This window comes from Hypomesus nipponensis, chromosome 6, assembly GCF_054491055.1.
Source record: "Hypomesus nipponensis isolate SF chromosome 6, ASM5449105v1, whole genome shotgun sequence".
NCBI lineage: Eukaryota > Metazoa > Chordata > Actinopteri > Osmeriformes > Osmeridae > Hypomesus > Hypomesus nipponensis.
This window is the reverse complement of record NC_140366.1, coordinates 4,622,625-4,642,889: the sequence shown is the minus strand read 5'-3', so window position 1 is coordinate 4,642,889 and position 20,265 is coordinate 4,622,625. Positions and strand designations below refer to the sequence as shown.

Sequence of the window (20,265 nt, the reverse complement as noted above, 5' to 3'; positions counted from 1 at the left end):
ACGTGAGCATGGGCAGAATTGTTCAGATTTCCACTGAGAAATAGGAAACCCCATCACACAGCTGACATCCATCTAATTCTCAAACAGCTACTTGATGTGTTTTTGAAATTGAAATAATTTGAATGCGATGACTGGAGTCCACTGAGGTTGTGATCTTGGTTTACACCTGAATAGCCTTTTTGTACCGTGTTTGGAATTGCAGCTCCAGACCTTCATGGGGCCTATTTACATACGTTTTATAAAGCACAATAAAACATGTTAACCATGACATGTTTCCGGATGGTTCCATCCATTTTTCTGGTCCTGAGGTCTGTCTGGATAATGATGACAGAAGAACGCTCTCTATCCTCAGCCTTTCAGGGAAGAGATAACATCTGTCTCAAGTCACTATTTACACGCTCATGCCCCATAAACTACACAAGGTCACAAACACACACACTCATGCCTCTCTCAATTTCTCCCTCGCACACACACACATACACTCTCCTCCTATCCCACGCCTCATTCAAAGCTGTCTTATGAGTCCCCAGACAGAGCCCCACAAAGTCGGCTCAACACATGCACACAGACATTCAATCACTGGAAAGCAGAGTCAGCCGTGTATAAATCCATCCAGTAAAACGTCTCCTAGACCATTTCCAATGAGAATGTGATGTCCGGAAGACTGGGTTAGTGTCTTCCAGACCAACAATGTTATATATGCCGTTGTATAAGTAGTTAATGATATTCAACTTGGCTCCAAAACAGGCTATGACTCTACCTTCTAATCTGTTCTTAATCTAACCGCAGCAATCTAGCCTGTTGGTCATTAGATTTTCTCAAAACCTTTCAAATAATGATTTTGAGGTTTGTTATTTGTTCTATATGATGGAAGCCACATTGTAAAGTATTGTACCAAAATCGTATTTGGCATCCCAGAAGGCTGTATCCTAGGTCTCTTACTTCTTCATATTACCTCTTGACATTTCATTTGTGATTTTAGCATTAATTTAACTGATATTCTGATTACACATTGATAATACACAATATTACTGCATTTTTTTCCCAAACCGTGTGAACCACCACCATTCCAAAGGCACACCATAAGAAAGTTGAGTCTTCATTTTCTACTTTTAAAACTGCCATTACTTGGCCTTTAGCAAACATTCCTGAACCATCCATGCAACATCATCTAACTATAATGTCAGGAATCTATGAGTCACTGTGTGTCTGTGGCTCATTAATCTCACGTACCTGGCATTGTCTGAAGTTGAAATTTGGGATGTGCATTTCTCAGGACCAAAGGACATGCAGTGTAGTGTGTCACATTGTTTGGATTAGCAGTTACCAATAAATAAATATAAACATATGGATCTCGCAATGAATAAATATCAATGTTTTCACAAATCAACAAGCACAGCATCAGTCTAACCATACAGGCAGGAATCTCTATGTGTGTCTGTCGTGGGCAACATTGAAATAAATATAAACATGTCATCAGCCGCCATGTCGAGCTGCACTAAGTAATGGAGCCATGAATCTCTCCAATATGGTATCCTTCAGAGTGGCAGGATATGCTCCGAGACCCACCTTGTTCACAAAAGTACTTCATTCAAAAGGACAGGGAATCAGCTTGATCACATTCTGATCGAACTCTAATTTGACTAGATTTGACCAAAATCCCCCTGTCACCCCACCAAAAAATGTAAGGCATAACCTTTTTAACATTCAAAGTCAAAAGGCCTTAGACCCACAGATCAGAACCAATAACCAACCTAAATATTCAAAGAAGACAAGGAAAAACTCTTTAAAACAAAAATGGAAGGAATCTCAGTCAGAGCTATGATGATAATGCAAACATTTGTAGAGTATAGCTGGACAATCTTTTTCAATGTAATAGTTGCACATAGACTTCCTGTAGGACCTATACAAAGAGACAGTATGTATTTTAATCCATAAAAATCCAAAATATTTGCCTTTCTTATTATTATATTATTATATTTGTAGTCTTTCCTTCACCTGAATGTGGAAGTTTGATGGCTCCTCTGGGCTGCCTGTTTGCCAGGATGGCTAGCTAACCCCTCTAACACCCACGGTCCCCAACCCACAGACCAGGCGACCGCAAAGCCGTCTACCCCACCTGCGTCACCCCTGTGGTCCTGCCGGTCAGATGTCCACCACAAATAAATACACCACAATATACACATGAGAATGCATATTTTATTGACCATCCATTCATGTACCGCAGGCCAATCTAGACTAGGCTGCCCCCTAGGTGACCCCCTGAGGACTGATGGTAGGGGGGTTAATGGTCACCTCTGACCGGGTCACACTAAGTGTGTTTGTCTTTCGAACACAACAGCAATCCCAGATCCCACACCTCCCAAAATTGACCTTTATCTTATTGAGTGCTTTGAGATGCAAAACATATGTATTGACTATTGTATTTACTTGTGTAATTTAGGATGAATTCAGGTTGAAAAAACACAAAACCTCTTGCTCGTCAAGCATCAACGTTACTTTATTTCTGTTGCGAATGCGAATGTGTGTGCATGTATGTTATATGTGCACATGTAACGGTGTCTGAAAAGAGACAGAGAGAGTTAGTGCTTGCTTTTGTTAAAACATTTCTGTGCGACACACCGAGGAGAGAATCTGTCCACCACTTCTTCTTTTTTTCCAATTCCAATTTCGGCGGGAATCTCTGTAATCCTGCTGAAGAGCCTGCCTCTCCCCTACAGTGACATCCCATAATGGCACTAACACCCGAGTGTTGGGCGCCCCGGTTAGGGCTCCAGCACTCAGATCATTGCACGTCCCCAATCTCACCAACCTGTCTGTATGCAAACAGAAGCCCCCTCACAAGGGAGAACACTGATCTGGCAGCACTTAGCTGAGCCCTGTGTAGACATATTTAATGCCTCAATAACCACTGCTTAAGACTGAGTGATGAATGACATGGAGGCTTTTGTTACTGCGACGCACGTGTATATGTGTGTGAGACAGAGAGAAAGTGAGTGTAAGAGACAATGTGTTTGTGCGTATATGTGTGAGTGCGGTGGGGGAAGGAGGGGTTGTACACGTGTGAGCGTGCTGATGCTCTAGCATGCATTTCAAAACCTTTCCCATGTTGTGGGTAGAATACATCCATCAATATATGCATGTTGAGATGATATTCCAGGAATGAAGCCAAGCTTGAGCTTTCTCTACACGCTTATGGGTTTACTGACAGGGAACACTCCTGTGGAGATCCTGTGGCACGTTCTCTTTTTTACCCACAATGCCCTCTTTCCCATGTGACACCCAGTTGGAGGACACGAAAGCAGCTGGAGAGCTGAATAAATAGTCAGAAGTGTGCCAAAGCATTGAGGTAAAGGCTTAATGACGACGCACACTCCCACACATACACACATACAGAAAGATACATAGAGCGCACATCCACATGCACAACAACAACAGAGAGTACAGACAGATCCACACATTAACACATCGCAAAGCTCATTGAATTAGAGAGGTATCTGTCAAGGTAACAACCTTTATAAAAGCCACTTAGACTGTAACAGCCATATCCATAGACACTTTTTAAGGCCCCTCTTCTGTTCTGCTTTTGAAGTAATGGAGAAAATAATAATACTACAGGGAGCATGAGAGAGAAAGAGAGGGAGAAGAGAGAGAGAGGGTGGGAAATAAAGGAGAGTGGAGAAGATGAGTGCTGCCAAGACCAGTGGAGGGATCAATTTGCCAACGCGGAAACTGTGAAATGTTAATCACAACTTTAATTTGGACTGCATTAGCATTTTGATGAACTTGCGGGGCTGGCTGGCATACTCCAGGCACCTTCAGATGCAAGGAGCAGAGAGGAAATGACTGTGTGATTAATTAAGACTCGCATACAACAGATGGGCCCAGTGAAGGACCTGGGAGAGGGTAAGAGGGAGGTAGAGAGAGGAAGAATGAGAGAGCGAGAGTGATGAGGGCAGAGAGAGAGAGAGAGAGAAACCGAGAGAGAGACATAGAAAGACAAAGAGAAATGGGAGGGGAGGCTTATAAAGGGCTTACACGAGAACATGTGTCAGACTAAACAACTGTCACTGGTAATAATAAAATATCAAATTTTGACACTGTCAATAAAACAGTTTTTCAAACACAAGTTTTATCGAAAGAATGATGGGAGCAAACGGTATGATGGAAATGTCGGGACGGATGGGTGCAAACATGTGACATACACACACACGCAAAGCTGGAACAGATTCTGAATACTAAGTTGCACATGTGCGCACACGCACAAATATTCACAGAGAGTGTGTCAGCATTGGCTTACAGAAAACACAACAGGCAAATCCTGATCAAACAAACATTGTTTGCAAATACCATTTGTTTCAATCATGAAGCACTGTCGCCTGCAACCAACACTCACTCACTCCTTTTACTGTCATTGCTCCTCTAGCCTAAATATAGCTTTGCTAGTATTTTGCAATGCCTTACCCATCCATGCTATGGTCCTTTTTTCCTCATTCTCTCCTCCAGTCTCTTTTTGGTATTAAACTACACCCTGGCATTTCTCTTTTGAAGCCCCCCCCCCCCAGCCCAGTTTTCCCCAGTTACATATACATGTACACATACACGCACGCCTTGCCCCAAAAATGTGCACACAAACATGATTGCCCTCCTTTGTTTTCACAAGAGGAATAGCCAGTCAGTGTTGTAAGAATCCTTCCTGATAGTCCATTAAAGCTTAAGTGGTATTGATGAGGCAGTGGTTCTACCTACACGGAGAGCAGAGAGAGGAAATTGAGAGAACAAGACTGGAGAGAACGAGAAAATGAAGGAGCTAATGAAAAAATACAAAGTAGCCTCAGACCGCCATCGTATAGCTCACATTTCCATGGCGACCTCGCCCCAATAAAATCATCCCTAAAATGTCAAGTTTGAGACAGGGAGCCACACTGAAAGTGTGGAAGGAGGAAGATTGGTTTGTGAGACTAAGATATATTTGGAACACATACAGCTACCGAGAGCTATCTACACATGGTGGTAGCACGATGTGGTACTAATACAATGGCTAATGTGAAAATGCTGTGCTTCCTGTTTACACTGCTGGTCTAATTCCCTAACACAGCAGCTCCTGCAGTTAAAAACTGTCGTTTTTATTTTGGAAATACCCAAGAGGACAAATGAGTTAGCCAGCCCAAGTCCAACTCTGCAAACATTATTAGCAATATTATGACAGACGCAAACTTCCGTAAAGAGCCTTCAACCATTTCACTTCCCCCCGCTTTTTTATGCTGGAGAGAATTTCAGGTCTGGCTTCCCACCGAGAATTATGATTTGTGAAAACACCCCAAAAATTGAAAGATTGGTCAAGAATGGGGAGGAGGACAGTGGCATTGTGTGTCTCTGTGTGTGTGTCTCTGTGTGTGTGTGTGTGTGTGGGGGGGGGTAGTTTCTCTGTTGTGACAGCCTGTTAGTAAAGCATTGTCAGGATGTCCGGGCCTAACAGGCACATAACCTCAGAGCCCCTCCCTCTGCCCGACTGGCTGTCAATCATCCGTGCCGCTGATTATGCAGGAAGTGGTGTTAACACAGCCTCCTGGTTCCAGGACTGTAGTCCTCCACAACCTCTGAAGGGAGTATTTAGACCCATCAACATGAGTTATTCAAAATACACACAACAGGTTTTTCCCTCAACCAGTAATGACTCATATAGTTCTGATTAAATATGTTAATGTCCAAACTTGAAATCTACATCCTTGTTACAGTCCAAGGCACCATTATGATATCCCACCTCCCTGGTGACCTGTGACCTTGCGGTGCAAGTAACAAATTGAGTCAGGATATGAGATGACATGACGCAGGGATTGGTCACAGAGATGGATGGACTCCTTGAATAGCCCCTGCTGCTTTGAACCGGGTCGCAGTCGGCTTCAAAAGATTTTACGTGGACACTGTGACCACGTTGCCAGTGATAGCGTGTCCAAGATATGTGCAATTCAATGGCGTACATATTTTCTTGATTTATGCAGGGAAATATAAATCCCTTCCACTATACTGGTTATTGGTCAGAATGGGATTTTATGTCCAAAATGTATGTACATGGACAATGTACATGTACTAGGATTTAAAGGGGTGCAAATGTCCTACACACATACACACTTGCAGCAGGGTAGAGAGCTACTCGATAGCAGCTCTAGAATGCCCAATTTTTGCAGGATGCCGCATCAATTTAAGTGTTAATTGTGATCGTAATGAGAGGGTCTGGCTCGCCGCCGGACCGTGCGTCCGCGCCCCCGTCACTGCGCCTGCTGTGCAAGCCTCGCCAGCGGACAGTCGGTAACTAATTAAAAATGTGCATGCGCCGCGGCGTTCTCATCTGAATAACACGATGGAGATTAATCCATGGATAAATATGTTTGACTGATACCAGGCTATTTTTGTAGCTGAAGCGCAACTCCCTCTCTGCTATCTATCTATTGCATTTTACTGTTTTTTTTTCTTGTAGCATGTGCCTACTCGTTATCTTGAGAGAGGTGGAGACTGAGAAAGAGGGTTTAGTTCTCACCTGACTCAGTGTAAACAAGCTATTAAACACCATTATAACAACAGAGATTGTTTTTTTGCTTTTTATGGACATGGTATCTTAATGTTTATGCGCGGACAGCGGATTAGGGCAGACTTTCTGTTGAATATAGTATGGTGGCTATGTTGGGAAAATGCGTATTGTTTCCCTAGACCTTTTAAAAATAATGATAGCAAAAGGTAGCCTACATAATAGCCTATAAGCTAAAATATAGGCCTACGCCTGCACGCACGGCTGCACCGTATACACCTATTATAGTGGCATACTCAACTTTATACTCAACTTTATATTTTAGCCGATTTTTGATCGATTAGCTTAATTTAAGATGTCTTGTGTTATATCAAAACAGGTTGTATAATCAATTGAGGCCTAAACTTAACCCAGGCCGTCTTCCTAAATCAACACACAATCATTGGTCTACCGTACATTTTCAGGAACATATTGGCTTGAATGAGTAAAGTGCATCTGTGTTCTGGTGATTAGGCTACTCAAGGAAACAATATCTGGAAATAAGATTAATATGAATTGATAATGGTCAATTTTCGCGTTGTTGAGTATATTGGTAAAGTGTGATAAATCATCTATTTAAGAAACCGATGGTTATTAGGTCTATTGTTTTGACAATAGACATTCCAGATAGTCTCAAGAACCTTAGTTAACGGTTCCATAGTTTTTTTCAACTGAAATGCTTCTATGGGCAGAAAATGTTGTATTTTATCGGAAGGTTATACATGCGTCACTATTTTCGTGCACAACCTGCGACTGAAATGATTTTCTCTGCTGTGAGAGCCGCAGGTGGATTTCGCATTAATACCCCGACCCCTGTCCGTAACCAAAGCCAAGAGAGAGAGGAGAGAGATGTCGATCCTGAATGAGGATAAGATAGAGAGAAATACGCTGGTTGGAATTAATGTGTTTGGTGTGTGGTCCAGGTGTTTGTGTGGGTGTTTCAACCACAAATATAGGCTACTGTAAACGTTACCATCCAATTGTAAATCTAGATGTTACTTGATTATATTTTTACTATAAAACACAGTCATTCTGAATTTTAAATATAGTCTAGAGTAAAGTCGGTATTGGAAGCTATCGAATATATGCCAAAAACGTTCTATGGTTGACTGTCATCTGTTGGGATTTGATGATTTGCAGAAAAGGATAGCTAGTAGGCCTGTTTAATCATCGGGTGATTCTAAAAGCACGTGCATTGGAGGCTGTTTTCAAACAAAAAAATAATTAATGGATCAATTATCAATATTGTTTAAATAGGTACATCTAAAATACAAAAACATTATGCAAACAGATATTAGGATAATCGGCCACAAACTATGTTCACTGGCTGGCTGCAAGTCCATGTCGTTAATGTTTTTCATGTGTTGAAGTAGGCCTATTGACTGCGTTGGCCAAAAAACATAATATGGCAAGACTTTAGAATAGTGATTAAATTATAAAAACTGTAGGCTACTTCGATGGTCTTCTCTACAATCTACGCCGTTCAAACAGTGTAGCCTATTTATGTTATTGTTTTAAGACCGCTGTTTCTGCCAGACAAAACAACGACGTCCATCCAAGCTTTCCTCTAAGTTGAGATCCGTCTGGGTCAAAGGTGAACGTTTCACACAAACTACACTTTCACTTCAGGCTGTGTGTGTGTTTCCATCACGGGCGTCCAATGAGAAAGTCGACCTCAATACTCGTTGCCCAATAAGAGCAAGCGTGACAGTGGGCTGGTCCTGAACAGAGAGAGAGAGAGAGAGAGAGAGGGGGGGGAGAGAGAGAGAGAGAGAGAGAGAGAGAGAGAGAGAGAGAGAGAGAGAGAAAGAAAGAGAGGGAGGGAGAGAGCGAGAGAGCGAGAGAGCGAGAGAGCGAGAGAGAGACAGTTTGGAGACGCGGTCTGGACACGAATTCCACTCGTCGTGCGTCCCTAATTTGAAGAAGTGTATGCAGTAAGGGGTCCGCTCGCCTTTCCAGGTGGAATTCCGAGAGGAGTTGGAACTAAACTAACTGACTCGAGTGGTGAACTCTGCTCAGGACAGGTGAAATTCCCTGCGGGCAGCGTGAGGGTGGTTATGGGATCTGAAAAGAGGTAAGTAGCCTACAAACATCGAATATGTTTTTTAGAGAAGGCCCTGTCATTATCTTCATCAACGTTTTCTGAAGTTGGCCTACTATTCTGAGTAAAATGATTTAATATAACTTATGGCCTAATTATTTTGTGTTGCTTTTAAGTGTAACCTTATGATAATGTACACATGTAGGCTGTACCCTATTGTTGTAACATCTACTGCTGTTATTATTATGCCACAATTATCATAACCAGATATTATCATAACAATGACGATACTCTAATGAATTAGATAGTTATCATAGCTATAGATGAAACGCGGGAATTACAAGCAGAATGGGTGAATACATTTTCACTTCAATTAAATTAAATTGACAGCATGTACACGATAACACATCGAAAACATTCTGTGTTACTGTGTTTCTCAAGGCATGAAGGAATGCAATCGGCATGGAAGGCTTCTCGCCATTCTGAATGACAATTAAATACGTCTGACAAAACAAAAATCTTCACTCAAACGCCAAAAGCCCCGGACATCAACCTATCTCTACGTGCTTAGGAATTTGAAAACAGTTCAGATATGCCTGCTGCATTTGTTTGGCAATAAAGCCATGACAAGAAACCAAACGGAGACATTATTGCTATTGGGTTTTGATGGGCTGACGTGGGGTAAAGGAATTATTTAACATAGTACAAACGGAAGGAAATAAAGCAAAATGAAGGAGAAGTCTAAAACTGCCGCAAGGACTAGACGGGAAAAGGAAAACAGCGAATTCTACGAACTGGCAAAAATGTTGCCTTTACCGTCTGCTATCACATCACAGCTGGACAAAGCCTCAATAATACGACTGACAACAAGTTACCTGAAGATGAGAATTGTCTTCCCTCAGGGTAAGTATTACAGGCTATTCGACAACACATCTGCCACCATCTGCAATTGGATCAGTTGCAGGTGTGTGGCAGGTTATTCTCTGTTATTCTTTATTCATTCGTTTTTGTGAATAATGTAAAGGCCCGTTTCTGACATCAAAAGTTATGTCGAACCTCGATACTGTGGAGGCCAAATGTATGACGAAGGCCTAAATGTTACAGCATTTCCTATGTCAGAATTTACACTGAAAATTATGATGGTGGGTGTTCGGTTCATCGCCTTTCAGACATAGGCTTTCTTTGTCGTCTTTCGATTTTATTTTAGACTACATGATTAGCTACTGTCTTTACTAGATCCCAACAGGCTTCTCTTCAGCGTGTCTGAGAATGTCTGCACCAATTTACAAATATGTCCTTGCGTGTTACTTAATTATGTTTATGTAAACCGTAAAATATTTGATATAGGCCTACTTTTGCGTTTCTTAAATAGCATAAATAAAATATATAGGCCCAGATGAATTGGTAGGCATATAGGCCACTGTATCTACATTGTAGGCTACGAGTCTTTGGGAGTCTTGTCATGCATACGGAAGCTATGTTTGCGTTTTGGTCAATTAAATGCACTATAATAATTATACCCTACTGGCAGTCTAAATTAAAAAGAAATGAAAAAGAAAAATAATGTGTTTATTTACTTTGTTATGCATATAAAGCCACGTATCCTATATGCCTAACCATAATGCTTCACCTGAGTAAATTCATGTCAAATTAAACTCTCGACTCTACGGCTGAGGCTTCTGAATAACCCATTTATGCCTAAGTAGCCTACTCATTATCATTCGTTTATTTACTAGAATGGATTGTTCTCGTGTGGGATAGGGCAGCCACGTCCACATTCGGGTTTGAATATTTGTAATTATAGGAGCAACGTTTTGAGCGGTATTGTAGGCTGAACTTCCATTTCTGTGCGCAGTCTCGTTTGTCTTATAGGTCCTAGAATAACATGCCTGCCTTATTTTGTCGGTAAACATGTATGTTAAGCTTTTTTTAGCCCTCATAATACAGATCATGTTATTCACTCGTCAGGGCACTTAGTGTTGTTTCTAATAGAAACATCACGTTGATTTAAGCGATTGTAATTAATTGTAGGCCTATTCGTCTGAAATATAGGTTGTATGTCTACTGATAATTTACTCATTGGGTGTTGTGCTTGTACTAGGTGCAATAATATAAACAAATTGTCATCTGAAAATTAAAGCTATTGCTTAATTCCTTTGAGGAGAGTGGAAATCCTCAAAACACGTTGGCCTCCACACGCCAATGGGCCAACATTGCGTACAGTTTATTATGCTGAGCCTTGTCCGATCTGCCCGCACCAACTGACATTTCACCTTACATTAATGTTATTCATACATGTTGGTTTGTCATTAAAATGGACAAGATAAATACATACAATCATATTATGTGATTTTTGTTTAAAACTAAGACGTTTACAACCTCAATCAATTAGCCTAGGCCAACTTGTTTTACATAAATCCGTTGTGTAATAGTTTTCGAAGATGTGTTAATATAATATATATAATAAATCCAGGGGGCAGTGAGACAAACATCTGACATCTTGATATTTGTGTTGTTTTTTATCCGATAGCCTACATTCTGTAAAACAAAATCTAAAATCTCTTAAGCTCTGCTGACCAGTTTTGTCTGTTATAATCGAATGGTGAGGTTAGGTTTTCACACGCATGTTCACTAATTTGCTGCAATCCAGTACTTTGAGTGCATGTGCAAGATATTAATTCTAGTGTTGTTTTCTGCTAAAGTGACCAAAATAAGAAAATATAACAATGGATAAGATATATTCAAATGCAATAATTTTTATATAATTTACATTTAATAACTCATTTGTTTTTTAGCCTTTTGGTATCTGCTAAGATTTGGAATGCTAAAAGTATATTTATTGAAGTTAATTGTTCGATTTTAATCATTGATATGCCTTTATAAGAAAGCAAACACATTATTGGAAGATTTTAAGTTATTTCAACTTAAACATTATTTATTTGTCACTACATAGACAGATCTATAGATAGATATATAGATAGATAGAAGACAGCAAAATACAAAAAGCCTATTACTATGGTGGGTTATCAAACAGGGGGAAGGGAGGGTACTAAATGTTGTGGACTCGGGGAGAACAACTAGGGTCCAAAGTTGACATTACACATCATGGAATTCCACACTCGAGTAAAGTGTAAAAATACTTAGGCAATAAGAACATTTAAGTGCTGAAATTCGGGACATCAGTAGCATGTTCAACATCTCACCAATAAACACAACATGAATACTATGAAACATGGCCAACAATATCACGAATAATCAAAACTAAATCGTCACAGTTAGGCAAGGTCGGCAACATTGTCAATACCATCACCACATCAACATCGCGACCATTCTCTAAGAACCATCACGAACCCCCTGGCCTTAGTTAAAAAGGGAAAATTAAACTAGGCTATATTGCACACAAGTATGGTTCGCCAGACGGAGAGGTAATGTATATCGACAGACCTTGTAACTTTTTTATTATTATTAAATGAAGTGTTTCCTTTGTTTTCAGGTTTAGGTGAAGCTTGGGGTCACACAAGTCGAACAAGGTCACTGGATAATGTAGGGCGCGAGTTGGGATCTCATCTACTCCAGGTAGCCTACTGTATATTTAAAACAACATTGTAGGCAATTGTTTGTTTTTTCATGTGGTGTGAAAAAGTAGTTTTTCAAAATGTCTTTTATCCTGTTTACCTATATCGCTGACCTAATACATGCACTCTAGAAATTAATATTTTAAACAAGCTATAGATATTTCGATTGAATGAACGCTATTTCTTTCTGTCGAAGACGTTAGACGGATTCATCTTTGTGGTGGCTCCCGACGGGAAGATAATGTACATCTCAGAGACCGCTTCAGTCCATTTGGGACTCTCTCAGGTCCGTGTCAGGTGTATTTCTTACTACGATATTCGTTTCCGTAGTCTTTGGTTGACAGCCGTTGGTTTGTATGAAACTATAACATCTTAATTATATTGGTTATTCTTAACAGGTAGAGTTGACTGGGAACAGTATTTATGAGTATGTTCACCCGGCTGACCACGACGAAATGACGGCAGTTCTAACCCCACACCAACCCTACCATTCCCACTTCGTTCAAGGTGAGCCTTTTTTGTTTTAGTAGGTAGCCTATATATGACTTATATATAAATCCTGTTTCACGAGAACATTTTGTTTTACGATTTTACATTTCAGAGTATGAGGCGGAGCGCTCATTCTTCTTGAGAATGAAGTGCGTGCTTGCAAAAAGAAACGCGGGCCTTACCAGTGGTGGATATAAGGTAGGCTATGAGTTTCCGAATCAAATTCATTATCATGATATTTATCGATGTGTATGCATTATTACATTCAACACATTTAAGTAGGCTACCCACTCAGAGTATCTCGAATAGTCGTTATTTATCGACTAAAATAATAATTATCCTCTCTCCTGTTGCCTTAGGTGATCCACTGTAGTGGTTACTTAAAGATACGCCAGTACAGCCTCGACATGTCGCCTTTCGATGGCTGCTACCAGAACGTGGGTTTGGTGGCAGTGGGCCACTCGCTGCCTCCCAGCGCTGTCACCGAGATCAAACTACACAGCAACATGTTCATGTTTAGAGCCAGTCTCGACATGAAACTCATCTTCCTCGATTCAAGGTATGGCCTAACTAAAATAACAAACATTGAACTGTGAGTATCAGGGATGGGATCTTAAATACATTTCAAATACACTATGTATAAATAGCCTCTCTCCCTCCTTCCAAGTATTGCATCAATGTCAAAATGTATCAACAATTTTCTTAATCAATAAAGTTACAAGGACGTGGTAATAACTCACGAAAATGTGATCAGCTCTTGACGAACCTGTCGCTGAAAGAATTACACATTTGCTGAGTCACCTCTCTTCATTCCTCTCCCACCCTCCCCTCTCTCCCCCTCTCTTTTCAGGGTAGCCGAGCTGACAGGCTACGAGCCTCAGGATCTGATAGAGAAGACTCTGTACCACCACGTGCACAGCTGTGACACCTTCCACCTGCGCTGTGCCCACCACCTGTGTGAGTCCAGCAGCTTTGGCTATTCGTAGTCAGACTCCAACTGCATGGGGAGGACCACCTGTGTGTTTCTTACAGCACACACAGACACACATAGTTTGCTCTCTTTCTCGTTGTTTTCTCTCATTCTCTCTCCTTCCTCTCTTTCTCTGTCTCTCTCACACACAAACACACATACAAATGTACATTTCTGCAGACATCCATAAACACCACATTCACCACCTGTCAATAACCACCCCCAAAAACGTAATTTATAATAAATAGCAACATCCGCTACCCAAATTTTCTAGCTACCAAACTGAAACCTGACTCTGCCCACCTCTTCATCTTTTTGTGCCCCCAGTGCTAGTGAAAGGCCAGGTGACCACTAAGTACTACAGATTCCTGGCCAAGCATGGTGGCTGGGTGTGGGTCCAGAGCTATGCCACCATCGTCCACAACAGCCGTTCCTCCAGACCTCACTGCATAGTCAGTGTCAACTATGTGCTTACGTGAGTCACACACAGTGTTGTAGGTCTTGCATTTGGTGCTGAGTACACTGCTAATATTGTATCACTGTGTGTCAGCATGAAGCTGGAATCCCAAACTATCTATGCTAATGGACAAAATACAATTTCTACTTGATACAGACTAGCCAGTAAGGAAACAAAAAAATGTCAGATCACTTGCAAGTGTAGGACACACACATCAAACTGACCAATTTATCATGTCCAAGTTTTGTTCTCCCTGGAATACAGGTAGCATATCCACTTGGGGATTTAGGATCATTTGAAAGGAGTGAAGAACAGACTTAGCCTCATCCAGGACTTGCTTTCTGTTTGTTGTTTGTTTATGTAGCACTGTGATGCCTGATATTTGTGTGATGTTTGTCTGGTGTAATGTGCATCTCTCAATCTCTGTGTGTGGTGAGAGCGCAAGGTAGGATAAGACCCTTGGAGACAGTAAGATAAACATGTGGGTTCAACCCCATCTAAAAACCCTTTACTGTCACAATCGATCTGGAGTCCCGGGAAAGAAAATCCATATGACACAGTGAACTTGAAATCAATAGCTATCTCATAGCTCCGACCCACGTTGGATTTTCCTTGTTAGGCTTGGTTGATCCAGACATAGCTCTTAATCTGTGTGTGTTTGTGTGTATCAGGCTTGCTAGCTCTATTTTCTTACGTGTGTTTACAAAAGGTAGTGCTAAAACAACTATCCTAAATGGAACTTTAGAAAGAAAGATTCTCATGCACACTCAAATGGATTAAATTAACATTAGACAACACTTTACATTAAGTTTAAATATTATATTGCAATACCTATTGTAAAAAAATTGTACAAAATAATTATTTTGTAATTGAATAGTTTGAAGAGTTTGCAGTATAGGTTATTACAAAAGTGTAAGAAGGCACAGTATGGGCAAGGGGTAACTGGATCTTAATATTAACACAGTTAACACACATACAGTAAATCATGTGTTTTCTACACTTTTATCAAACATGTCCAGTGTCATTTTTTGCTGATCAGCATCCCAAATTTGCCATTCAACTCATAGTTTTATTTAAATTTAAATAAGGGTGGGGTGGCAGAAGCATATTCCGAGTCGAAGGTGACCTGACTTTAACCCTCCCCCCACCGCCAGGGTGGAATTCTAATAACACAGCTGAGTTTGCACAAAGGCCTAGCAGATATTGGCTGAGGCGTTAAGTCGCAGAGGTCACAACGCATTGCAGGGAACGGCCACAGGTTACTGTACCTGCAAGAGGAAATATCTGTGTCTAACACACACACACACACACATTGGCACATGTCCAAACAGGTCTACTTCCCTGAGGTGTCAGACATGAAGAATGGGTCATATTTAGAGCCGTATTAAACGCCGGACGCAGTCGGGGTCAAAAGCTGGGCACAGGGTTTAAAATGCCACTGTCTGCTATTACATACTGTTGATGTGATAAGTTTAGAATAGGGTCTGTGTTTGCTCAGAGATTGACACAGAACCTTTTCATTCTTCTGGCGTTGACAGAGTGGTAGAGTGAACCACAGGGCGATGGGTTGCAATGCCAAAAGATTGTCATACGCTGTACATACATATCCAGCTGACAAATGAATAGCTAGTCCTGCATGTGTGTGTGTGTGTGACAACTCTTCACACATAAGCATGTGTGTGTGTTCTGGCAATGTTTGTCTGGTTGTAATGAATGATTAACTCAGCACAGTCTATTGTGCTTCCAATGCAAAGCAAAATCTTACACAGAAGAAGCTTATCTCGATGACCGTTTCTATTTCTCGTGGTCTTTTCATTAATCCAGACCAAAAAAGGTGTTTGTGAAATCGGTCTGACACACAATCAGTAATCAATATTGACTGAGACGTCTGAGGTTTAGCAATTACTGTAAGCGTCATGCTGAATTATAATGCTTCTGAAAGAAAAGCGTTCTACATAATGGCCGCTGGAAATGTGTTTGCTTGCAGGGATACGGAATATAAGGGCATGCAGCTGTCTTTGGATCAGATGAGCCCCAGCAAGCCACCGTTCCCCTACACCAGCACTCCTGGCAGCACCGAGGAGCGAAAAGGGACTAAGTCACGTCTGACTCACTCTAAGGCCAAAGCTAGGGTCTCTCCTTACCCCCAGGTAATAAACTGGATACATAAACACCCCCATCAGTCCTTCCGTTATTACAACATGGTCTACAGGTATTGAGACAGACCTGGGCTGAAAATTCCCAATGCAGAGTTTTGTGAACGCGGAAGCACTTTGTGGAAGTCAATAGTTAGGAAGCTGTAATTATTTTGATAAATTCTAACGCTTCGCACTCCCATCCCCAGTTCTCAGCTTTCCACCCAGAGCGCTCAGAGTCAGACCAGGACAGCCAATGGGGAGGCAGCCCTCTGACGGACTCTGCCTCGCCCCAGCTGCTGGATTCCGGGGAAGGCATGGAGGCGTCCTGCGCCTACAGACTCTACCCTGACTCGGGCTCGCTGTGCTACAGCCTCGCCCTGTCGGAGGAGGACCTCACCCATGGCTCCGGCCACCCCCACACCCCCGCCTGCGACAGAGCCCGCTGCCAAGCTGGACGCTACCTCCTGGGCTCCACCCCCCAGTCTGGACGAGAGGCATGGTGGGATGCCACACGCTCAGTCCTCTCGCTACCTAAATCCTCACTGGAGAATGGCGAGGGCTACGACCTCACTTCCTACCACGGAGCCACACACGGTGAGGCGGTAGGGTGGCCACCTTGGCCATCTGGTTCTGGGGATATCAGTGGGCTCGCTTTTCCTTCTAGCTGTTGACCAAATGTTATTGTGAACCATGCTAAGTTGTTTACTTGCCAATTTATTGCCAATGTGGTGTTTGCTACCATCTGTTCTGTGGTAATCGCCTACTTTTGAAGCCAAGCTATTTCCCCAAACAAAGAAATAACTTCCAAGTCTACGGCTTGCCAAGGCAAACAATAGTTGGCTGGATAGAACTTTTCGGATACCAATTCAGACCCAGGGGCGGACTGGGGGAAAAAAGTGGCCCGGGAGTTACTGTCACTGACCGGCCCACTCAGTACACGGCGCGGCCCACTCATTGTATCGCACATATCGACCAGTCATTGGCATACTTGGAAAAATACCCATACACTAAACATTATTTTGAATGATTACAAAGCAATTACGTCATATATGTTTCATTTCTTACGTTGAACTTCCGAAGTCCGTAAGAACACATTTCAGAAGACAGAAAACAAAATAGGCACCATGAGTGTTAAATACAAATCGCGAAGAGTGTAAAGCTCAGTCAGCGATTGTGTACTTTTAAGGTCTGAGAGCAATTTATACCTGTTCAAGCTGTGTAATATGGAAAATAGTTGGAGGTGCTGGCAATGTCAGAGGGAGGGCCGGTTAGTGACGGCAGTGGGCTGGTGTTTTGGACCATCCCAACCCTACCGCCTCACCAGGGATTCTCCCGGTATCCCCGATGGCCAGTCCGCCCCTGTTCAGACCGCACACATTCAGTCCTCGGCTGTAATTCCAATAACCAACTTGTATTAACCATTTCTAGCATGATGATTTTACTGACCCTTTGTCTTTAATAGGAAGAGGACACTGGGATGAGGAAAGCGTGGTGAGCTCGCCCGAAGGGGGCGGAGGCTCCACCAGTGACTCGGGTGAGCGTTACCGTGGCGACCATTTCCGGGCCAGCCCTCAGGAGCCCAGCAAGATGGAGACCCTGATCAGGGCCACCCAGCAGATGATCAAGGAGGAGGAGAGCCGTCTGCAGCTGCACAAGGGGCCCCTGGATGCCCTGGGCCCCGTCTCAGGCCTCTCCAAAGCTCACAGCCCCTGCTTCACCCCCTCCCTGCCTCTCTCCCAGGCCGCCATGCCCGGAGTGGTCTGCCGAGGCCCTGGCCTCACCAGCATCAACCTCACCTCCTCCGACCGCCTCCATCACCGCGATGATGACAGTGGCAAGGCACTGGGTTCCCACGATAATGACGACAACACGGCCAGCCCAGCCTCCCTGTCACGTCTGAGCAGCCCCAGCTCAGAGGGCATGCCCAGGTCAGGCCTGGGGCTCACTAAAGACTACTTGCAGACAGACATGTCTCCACACCCTCCGCTGGGCCCCCAGGGGAGCCCGCTGCTCTACCCAGCCCAGGACAGACAGACGCTGGACAGGCACGCGGCCACCTATGCCTTGGCCGGCTACTCCCTGGAGCATCTGTATGACCCGGAGAGCCTGCGCAGCTACTCGGGTCTGGGATGCGGCAGCATGCAGTACGACATGGCCTCACACATGCGCATGCAGGCTGACCAGATGCAAGGACACAAGGCCACCTCAGTCATCATCACTAATGGGAGCTGACCACACAGGACATAGACATGTCACAATCTGAAAGAGACAATGCAAGATCCTTACAAATTAATATGATCCCCTTTAACTATAGCTTGAAGACTTGGCTAAAGGGTTAGGGACTGGTCCATAACACAGGTGTTACTCTGACACTGGGACAGTGGACCAATGTCTTTACTGGGATGAGAAGCTACCAAAGGCTGTCATTGAGTTTGCAGCCTGGTTAAAGATAAACCCAACGTTTCAAGTCGCAAACTTTCTGTGTCATGCACCAGCGGTTATCTGAGTTAACACAGACACTTTTTTCCCATGCTGGTCAAAAATGTGCAACTCCATTCTAGAAACCCTGTAACCTGGACACTGATTTTACAGAACCCATAACATCTTCAAAAGTAACATGATTTATTTACAAGACTGAACACAAAGAAATGACAGGACAATGTACGTTGTTAAAAACGTCCCTGAAATGTTATTTATTTGTCAATATGTCAAATAAGCATGTCCCATGTGTAACGTTTAGCAACACATTTGTCCAATAAGTTATTTTTGAGTTTTAATGTTCTACATTATCTGTGCCCTGTTTAGTTTCCGGTAACACATTACAATGTGTCCCTGCATTTCTTATCTGTAGTTTTAAAGAGGGAGATATTGTGTTCCAACATTGTGCTCAAATTAAGAGCTTCGTATTCCACGGTTTGTTCCAAGATTGACAGGGTAAATTTATGTTATGTCACTCCTGTTTCGTTTTATTTATGATGTACATAAGGTAAAAGAAAGTTTCTGTGGGGATAATGGATCAGAACGTTATTTAATAATTGGAAAGAAAATGTCTTTTGAATTGAAATACAATGCAATTGCAATCAAACCCTACTGTAACTCCTGTTTTGGTTTCCATCAAATGAGGTGAGCTAACTGGTCGGGCTGTATGTTCTGCAGAGCTGGTATTTTAATTGTATCTGTTACTTGACTCACACACATAGATCACAAACTTTTAGCTCACTTTCATTACAGATCTTGTAAAACGATTTTGTGTCGTGTTTGCAACCCTTGTCATGACTTTACCAGATACGTTGCCTGGACGGCCTCCAGTCCAGCTGGATTATTTTCCCTCAGCATATTTAACCACTTTGACTTTTGCTGGAAGGGTTATTTCTCTGCCATCGGGGTTTCTGTGATGTATGTAAGTTATTCAGATGTGGTCGGACACTTGGCTGGCCTGTCTGAACTGATGGCCGGGGCCCTTGACTCTGTCTGTCTGACATGGAGCTGCCATCCGTCAGCGACTGACGCGGGCATCTGATAGGCTGCCAGATGTAACCCTGTACAATGCTCCAGGAGGTAGAGCCATTACCAGTGCTCTGCTTGCCACATCTCCAGATGAAAAGAGAGGGGGGGAGTGAGGAAGAGAGAATGTGTGTGTGTGTGTGTGTGTGTCAGTGAGTGAGTGAGTGAGCATGTGTTTGTGCATGTATGTCTGTATGAATGTGAGTCTGCGTGCACGTGTGTACATGCAAATTGGATGTCTGCACTCAGGGGAGGCCAGTTTTCCGATGTATTTGGAGGTTGAGGGCTACAGTCCACTGGCTCGTTTGCTTAATATACCCTGCAGGCATTCACATGCAGAGCAGGCCGCTACTGCAGCCCAGTACTGGGCCCTGTGCCCAGTACTGACACCATTCCTTTACACCCTCCCCCCATCCACACACGCACACTTCACACACATAAACATACACACCACCACCCTACTGATAGAATCAAACAGACCATCGGTCATAAGACTGGAATGTTGGCTGTGGGAGATCAGCAGGTG

The 20,265-nt window shown here is 42.8% G+C and overlaps 1 protein-coding gene across 1 annotated transcript; it reads left to right on the top strand.

Annotated features, from left to right (window-relative positions):
* The first annotated feature begins 8,410 nt into the window (after positions 1–8,410).
* Positions 8,411–19,449, top strand: LOC146286473 (single-minded homolog 1-like). The gene is made up of 12 exons (XM_084700760.1): positions 8,411–8,639; positions 9,048–9,509; positions 12,100–12,182; positions 12,378–12,467; positions 12,580–12,688; positions 12,783–12,868; positions 13,030–13,229; positions 13,521–13,627; positions 13,968–14,115; positions 16,085–16,247; positions 16,442–16,829; positions 17,698–19,449. Exons 2-12 carry the CDS (start codon positions 9,335–9,337, stop codon positions 18,465–18,467), a joined length of 2,319 nt encoding a protein of 772 aa, XP_084556886.1. The 5' UTR covers positions 8,411–8,639; positions 9,048–9,334; the 3' UTR covers positions 18,468–19,449.
* Positions 19,450–20,265: the final 816 nt, after the last annotated feature.